The following is a 7,840-nucleotide window of genomic DNA, read 5'->3' on the forward strand; positions in this document are numbered from 1 at the left end:
TGCTGCAGCATCGTTCTAGAGTTGAATTTTGGTGGCATATCCTCATTTTCAAATCTGTGGTGTGACTTTTTTTTAAGACTCTAACATCACCTCCCATTGCTGGAGACCTCAGCTCTGTAGCTTACCTTCTTATCCTTGAGGGTTAGCTGTCTGTTTGAAACAGCCTGCTCTGTAATTAACCCCTCGATGTCAGGGCTTTCCTTCCACAGGCAGAATTAATTGTTCTTTTGTCACACCATTATTAAACAACATTATCTTGCCTGTCCCAAGAAACAACTTATTGTGTTGCCGCCTTCTTCCCAGGGATGGATAACTAGCAGAAATTAGTCCATTTATCGTATTGAATCTGCTCTGCCATTCAATCATGGCTGATATATTTCTTAACCCCATTCGCCCTGTAACCTTTGAACCCCTTGATACTCAAGAATGAGTGAATGGTGGAGCAGACTCAATGGGCTGAATGGCCTAATTTCAGTTTCTGTGGTGTCACAGTTTCTCGTCGGCCCTTTCATTTCTTGGTCCAGAAAAAGTTAGTGTTGACTCATGAAGTTGGGGGAAGTTCTGGAGTTTACAGGTGCACACCACGCTCCTCCCGGAATAACGATTCTTCCTGAGATACTGGCAGTTCTTGAGATCCCTGGATATCGCTGAATACAAATCGATGTGTCTGGAAGTCTCTGCTGCTTCCCTGGAACAGAAGGATTATGAGGAGAAAATTCAGAAATCCGAAGAGCAAAGAGACTTGGGACTTCTAGTCCAGGATTCTCTCAAGGTAAACTTACAGGTTGAGTCAGTAGTGAGGAAAGCAAATGCAACAATGGCATTTATTTTGACAGGACTTGAATATAAAAGCAGGGATGTACTTCTGAGGGTCTAAAAGGTTCCGGTCAGGCCACAATTGGAGTACTGTACGCAGTTTTGGGCCCCATATCTCAGAAAGGATGTACAGGCCCTGGAACATATTCAGAGGAGGTTGATGAGAAAGGTCCCAGGATTAAAAAGCTTAACATATGAAGAACATCTGAGGACTCTGGGTCTATACTCAATGGAGTTTAGAAGATGACAAGGGAACTAATTGAAACCTACAGAATACTGAACAGCTTAGACAGAGTGGATGTTGGGAAAATGTTTCCATTGGTCGGAGAAACTAGGACCCGAGGGCTCAGCCTTCAAGTAAAGGGAAGACCTTTTAGAACGGAGATAAGGAGAACTTCTTCAGACAGAGAGTGGTGTATCTATAGAATTCACTGTCCCAGAAGGTTGTGGAGGCCAGATCACGGAATACATTTAAGATGGGAATAACTAGGTTCTCGAGTATCAAGAGGATCAAAGGTTACGGGGAGAATGGGGTTGAGAAACTTATCAGCCGTGATTGAATGGTGGAGCAGACTCAATGGACTGAATGGCATCATTTCTGCTCCTATAGTCTTATGATATGGTGATGTGTGGAGGGGTGAGGATGGGGGAAAAGAGATAAAGAGGGGAATACAATTAAGGTGAAGCTGGATACAGATACATAGGAAGTACAAGAATTGTATTGATTGGCTGGATGGGGGTGGCACGGTGGCTCAATCATTAGCACTGATGCCTCACAGCGCCAGGGAAACTGGTTCGATTTCAGTCTCAGGCGACTGTCTGTGTGGAGTTTGGAAATTCTCCGTGTCGATATGGGTTTCCTCCGGTTTCCTCTCTCAATCCAAATGTGTAGGTTAGGGTGGAGTGGCTATGCTAAATTACCCACTGCCCAGGAATTGCAGGTTAAGTTGGATTGTCCGTGCTTAAATTGCCCCACAGTGTTCAGGAATTGAAAGTTAGGTACGTTAGTAAGGGGTAAATGTCGAGTAATAGGGATAGGGAAATGGGTCTGTGTGGATTATTCTTTGGATTTTTGGTGTTGGGCCAGATAGTCTGTTAGATAGTCAGAGGCTTTCCCCCTCCCCAGGGTGGAAAAGTCAACTACAAGAGGGTACAGGTTTAAGGCGAGAGGGGGACAGTCTGAGGGAGAATTGAAAGGGAAGATTTTTCACACAGTTGGATGCTGGATGCCTGGAATGCATTGCCATTGGATGTAGTGAAAAGAGGCACCTTAGCAACACTTAAGGTATATTTGGATAGACACGTGAATGGGAGGTGAATACAGGGACAGGAACCACACATCGGCAATAAATATTAGGTCTAAGTTATGATTAAGAATTGGCACAGGCTTGGATGGGTAGGGGGTAAAGTGAACTTTCAAAAACAGGGGATACCTGTATGTGGATGAAGGGGTGGGTGGAGGCTCAGGTGTAGCATAAACACTGACAGAGGCCAATTGGATCGACTGTGCTGGAGACTCAATGGGACAGAGACAAATGTATCTATTTCAGATCTAACTGCACTTCAGCCGCTTCTGTGGACTGTTCCGTAGGGAAGGTGCAATCCCAGGATCAGAGAGCATCAGCCCCCATTGGAAGTAAAATGGGTGAGAGAGCAACCAGTCAGCATAAAGGAACCCCTTATCCCTCCTACTTCACCCACTAAACAGGGTTCAAGATGCGACTCTCAGCAGCAGTAACAGCAGAATCCAACCCTAATTCCTGCGCAATCTCACTTGTGAAGTTGCTGGTGTCTCCACAAGTTGCACGACTGGGTGAAGCCCTTCCCACACACTGGACAGGTGAACGGCTGCTCCTTGGTGTGGATGCGCTGGTGTTTGCGCAGGGTGGAGGAATCACAGAAATCATTGCACCACACGGGACAGGTGAACGGCTTCTCCCCAGTGTGGACGTGGAAGCCGAGCAGCAGGTGATACGAACGGGTGTAGCCCTTCCCGCACACGGAGCAGGAAAATGGTTTCTCCCCGGTGTGCATCCGTTGGTGCGGCAGCAGGTGGTGTGACTGAGTGAAACCCTGCCCACACACGGGGCAGATGAACGGGTTCTTGCTGCTGTGGACTTGCTGGGGGGCCAGGAGGTGGTGTAACTGAGTGGAGCCTTTCCTGCACTGAGTACAGGTGAATAGCCGCTGCCCGACGTGTAAACGCCAATGAATCTCCAGCGCAGATAGCGAAGGGAAACCATTCCCACACTCCCCACATTTCCACGGTTTCTCCATGGTGCAGGTGCCCTCGTCTGTCTCTGACCTTAACAATCAGTGAAAACTCGCTCACACTTATAGCATGTGCGTGGTGTTACTGGTGAATCCTCTGATAATTGGAACACACTCATTCAGTCTGTAAAGCTTGTTCCAGTCACTACTCTGGTGTGTGGGTATGTGAGACTAAGTTTCCTGTCACTCTGACGTTTAAAACCTAACTAAGCAGACAAACCTTCACCTCTTTGTTTTCAAGGCCATCAATATCCACGTCCTCATGAATCAAGTGACTGTCAGACTTTGATGTGATGTTCGGTCTGAGATTTCTGCTGCCAAATTCTTCTCTTGTAATATTTCTGTGAAGTGATTGCAAAGGTTATCACAGTCAGTCCATGACAGAAAATCTGAAAGTAATTCTAGTTACTGTGGAACATTCTCTCCTCTCTTAATCCCAAAGATCTTTGTGGAGATCTATATGTAACTGTAAATCAACAGGGTTATGGAGTAGACTGCATACCTCCACAAAGAGTTCACATGGACTCAAGTTGCTGAATGGACCTCTGCAGTGCAGTATTGACACACTTACTGAAGATCTACAATATGTTGCAGTACGATATTACAAGCCCAGAAACAACTGCAAATCAGACAAGGTCTTTTCAGAAGTTGGACCATGAATTTCTGAAGCTGCTGCTACTCTTCTTCTCTCTCTCTGAATGAAGATTGATCTTCACCCAAACTGCAACTTGCTTCCTCTGTCCAAATATTTGTGAACACAGCCCTGTTTTTGATGGATGGCATGTTTCCTGATCACCACAATTAAAGGAGTGTCTTCCCCTTGATGTGCAAAGGGACAGTCAGTCAGGGCAGGACAGGGTCACATCTTGTGTTATGTGAAATCTGTGACAGCTGCAACAATTCATCCCAACTCCTGTACTCTGTGCTCTGACTAATGAAAGCAAACATGCCAAAAGACTTCCTCACCGCCCTGTCTACCCATGACTCCACTTTCCAGGAGCTATGAACCTGCATCCCTACATCTCTTGGTTTGAAATCCTGCATATGAAACAGATTTGGTGCTTATTGGTATGTGTTATTATTTGGTGCTTATCTCGACTCTAATTTGCTATTTTATACTGAATGCCATGACTGATGAAGGCCACAGTGCCAAAAACTTTCTACCTGTGACTCCACTTTCAGAGAACTGTGAACCTCTACTCCAAGATCCCTCTGTTCCACTACACTCCTTAAAGTCCTACCATTCACCATGAAATTCCTGCCTTGATTTGACGATACAAAATATAAGACCTCACACTTATCTATATTAAACTCCATTTGCCATTAACCTTAAACCTATGCCCTCTAATTTTGGACTCCCCCACCCAAGGGAAAAGACCTTGCCTATTTACCCTACCCATGCCTCTCATGATTTTATAAACATCTTTAAAGTCACCCCTCAGCCTCCAAAGCTCCAGGGAAAATAGCCCCAATCTATTCAGCCTCTTCCTGTAGCTCAAACCCTCCAGCCCTGGCAGCATCCTTGTAAATGTTTTCTGAACCCTTTCAAATTTCATAACACCCTTCCTGTATCAGAAAGCACAGAATTGCATGCAGTATTGCAACAATGATGGAACCAATGTCCTTGCTGAAGAAGATTTTAAAAACAACATTTATAACTACAAGGAAATCAATTTGGTTGTGCATGACTTTCCCATAGCAGTTTGTTTTAGCTGTCCTTCATTAACCTATGCTTTATAATATATAAGAAAATATTTTGAGGGATGGGATTGTTGCTCGCATGTCCAACATTTGCTCACCATCCTTCATGGCCTTTGGACCGAGCAATTGGCTACATGCTTGAAGGCAGTTGAGAGTCAACCACATTGTAGTAGGTCTGGAGTCACATGATGTGTGAATGGTAGATTTCCCTCCCTAAAAGAACACTTTCACAACAATCAGTAATGATTGGACAAAAGCAACAGTTCTGGCAGTATCTATGAGGAGACGACAGTGTTACTGTTTTGAGTCCGGTGGCCCTTCAAAATTAGGCTGGATTCAAAACATTAACTGTTTTCTTTCCACAGATGCTGCCAGACCTGCTGCATTTTCCCAGCAATTGTTGCTGATCTCCAACATCTGCAATTCATTTCTTAGCCAATAATGGTTTCCTTGTTGCCAGTACTGAGACAAACTCTCACTTCCAGATCTTTTTATTCATTGAAAATAAAGTCCACTAGCATCCATGATGGGATTTTAATTTTTGTTCTCTGAAGACCGAGATCTCTGGGCTACTTAACCAGTATCACTAGATCACAATCTTCCCTTCACTGACAGTGACATTGACAATCTTATCCTGAATATTTTTCTTTTTTCATTCATGGAACGTAACACTTTGTCTCCCAAAAAAACCAAGTGCCAATTCAGAGGGCAGTTAAGAGTCAATCACATGACTTTGGATCAAGAGTGACACATTTACCAAACTGGGAAAGGACAGAAGATTTCCTTCCTTAAAAAAAAGATTATTAGTGAATAAGATCGGTACTTATGACAATTGATAAGATCACCAAAGCAGCTTTATATTCCAGATACATAAATTGATTTCAAATTGCATCGCGGCCATAGCAGCATCATTTTGAATCTCCAGATGTTAAATCCAGTAACAATGCCCAAATGCCACCAACTCCCTACAAGCTCTAGGCTTCCCAACACTGACTGGTCTGTAATTGCCAGTTGTATCCTTTTCCTCATTACTATTTACTATTCAGTTCAGCCCATTGAGTTGACTCTGCCATTTATTCAGATCACAATTTTCTGGTAAACATTTACTCCACTTTTCTGCCATTGTCCCATAATCCTCAATTCGCTTACTGATTTAAAAAAAAACTATCTCAGCCTTGAATGCACATAACAACCCAGGCTCAACAGCCGTTTGTAGTATCAAGTTCCACAGATTTACTGCCCTCAGGAGAAATTCCTATCTGTCCTAAACATGCAATCTCGTATTTGGAGGTTACTTCCTCTGGTCCCACACTCACCCACTTTTCCACGTCTCGCCTGTCAAGTCTCCTCAGAATCTTGTACGTGACAATAATGTTACCTCTAATTCTTCTAACTTCTATTAAGCACAGGCCCAACCTATTCAGTTCTCCTCATAAGACATACTTTCCATCCCTGATATCATCATGGTCAACCATCTCTGGACTGCCTCCAATGCCAATATATCTTTCCTCAGGTAAAGTGCCCTAAACTGTTCATAGTATTCACTTGTGGCCTGACTAGGGCCTTACATAGGTTCACTATAACCTTCCTACGTTTATACTCAATTGAAAAGGCCAACCTCCCATTTGCCTCCCCATTACTTACTGAAATTGGATGAAGAGATTCGTGGATGTGATTCCAAATCCCTCGATTCTAAAGTTTTCTCCATTTAATATTCAGTTCTTCACCTCCTGACAAACGGCATGACCTCATTTTCCCATCTGCCAAGCTTTCGTTCATTTGCTTAACCTGTCTATATCCCTCTCCAGATATCTAATGTCATCCTCACCACCTGCTTTCACATCAACTGTCTCTTCTGCAAAAGTACATTCACTTTACTTCTCCAAGTAATTTGTATACATATTGTAAATAATGTTGGCCCCAGCGCTGATCCCTGTGGTACACCACAAGTTACAAGTTGCCATCCTGAACATGCCCCTTACCACAACTGTGGTAGTTAGCCAATCCTTTATCCATGCTAACATTCAGCCTCCAACACCCTGGGCTCTTTGCTTACCATTTCATGAGATGTGAATATCATTGGCTGTGCCAACAACTCTTTCCAAACTGACCTTGAAAAGGTGGTGCTGAGCTGCCTCTTAAATTGCTTCACAAACATGGTGTGGTCTGCAACAATGTTCAGGAGTGAGTTCCAGCATTTTGATCATTAACAAAGAAGCAATGCGATATATCTTGCAGTCGGAATCCTGTGCTGGCACTTACCTGCTCTTGGTGGTTGACGTCATGGCTTGGAAGATGCTTTTGAAGAACCACCACTCATGCAATCAAGCCAGACTGACAGATTGTGGCCTCAGACTCTGCCATTTGATTTTCCTCATCAATCTACATTCTTTCCAGCCGTGTTTCAGTCTCAAACTGCCTTCTGTTACGGCTTAAAGGTAAGAATACACAAGATAATCAATCATATTTTGGGTTGTATAAATCTTAGCCTGAGAGAATTATTTTCTTAGGCTTGAATTAAACTGGGTGACTGCATGAAATGGTTTGTTGGTCAGACTTGAATCATCATGCTCAAGGAGACAGTGCCAATAATATCATTAAACTCCTTCTTTTGTTAAAAAAGGACAAGCTGTTGATTTATTTTTACACCGTACTGGTATTCACACCTGCACATTCAATGTCAAACTCAGACATCATAAACGAAATTACACCATTAATTTGATTTACAACAATCCAACAGATTAATTAATAATACAGTCAATACCAAGTCTCATTAATATGATATTAAATTTGACCAAATAAAATGTAAAATTGAGATGAGAGATAACAAATGGGGGAAGGGCAGAAGGTAAGAAATGCAGCATCATAGAAGGTGTTCCTCCAGGGAGTGTATTTTACCAACTACAACTGCTCAATATAAACAAACACTCTGACATGATCCTCCGGTTTTAATGTAAACCATACCCCCATACAGTAGGTACCATTTAAATAAGTTAATAGATACAAGCCTTGAGTAAATCCAGCCTCCAGCCGGACCCCCCGCTTCTTGGAG

The 7,840-nt window shown here is 43.2% G+C and overlaps 1 protein-coding gene across 1 annotated transcript; it reads right to left on the reverse strand.

The window, feature by feature from the left end:
• Positions 1-486: 486 nt before the first annotated feature.
• Positions 487-3,093, reverse strand: LOC132808554 (gastrula zinc finger protein XlCGF49.1-like). The gene is made up of 2 exons (XM_060822172.1): positions 2,591-3,093; positions 487-688 (listed from the first exon to the last, which is right to left on the reverse strand). Exons 1-2 carry the CDS (start codon positions 3,091-3,093, stop codon positions 487-489), a joined length of 705 nt encoding a protein of 234 aa, XP_060678155.1.
• Between the last annotated feature and the right edge of the window lie 4,747 nt (positions 3,094-7,840).

Source organism: Hemiscyllium ocellatum (assembly GCF_020745735.1).
Source record: "Hemiscyllium ocellatum isolate sHemOce1 chromosome 27 unlocalized genomic scaffold, sHemOce1.pat.X.cur. SUPER_27_unloc_7, whole genome shotgun sequence".
NCBI lineage: Eukaryota > Metazoa > Chordata > Chondrichthyes > Orectolobiformes > Hemiscylliidae > Hemiscyllium > Hemiscyllium ocellatum.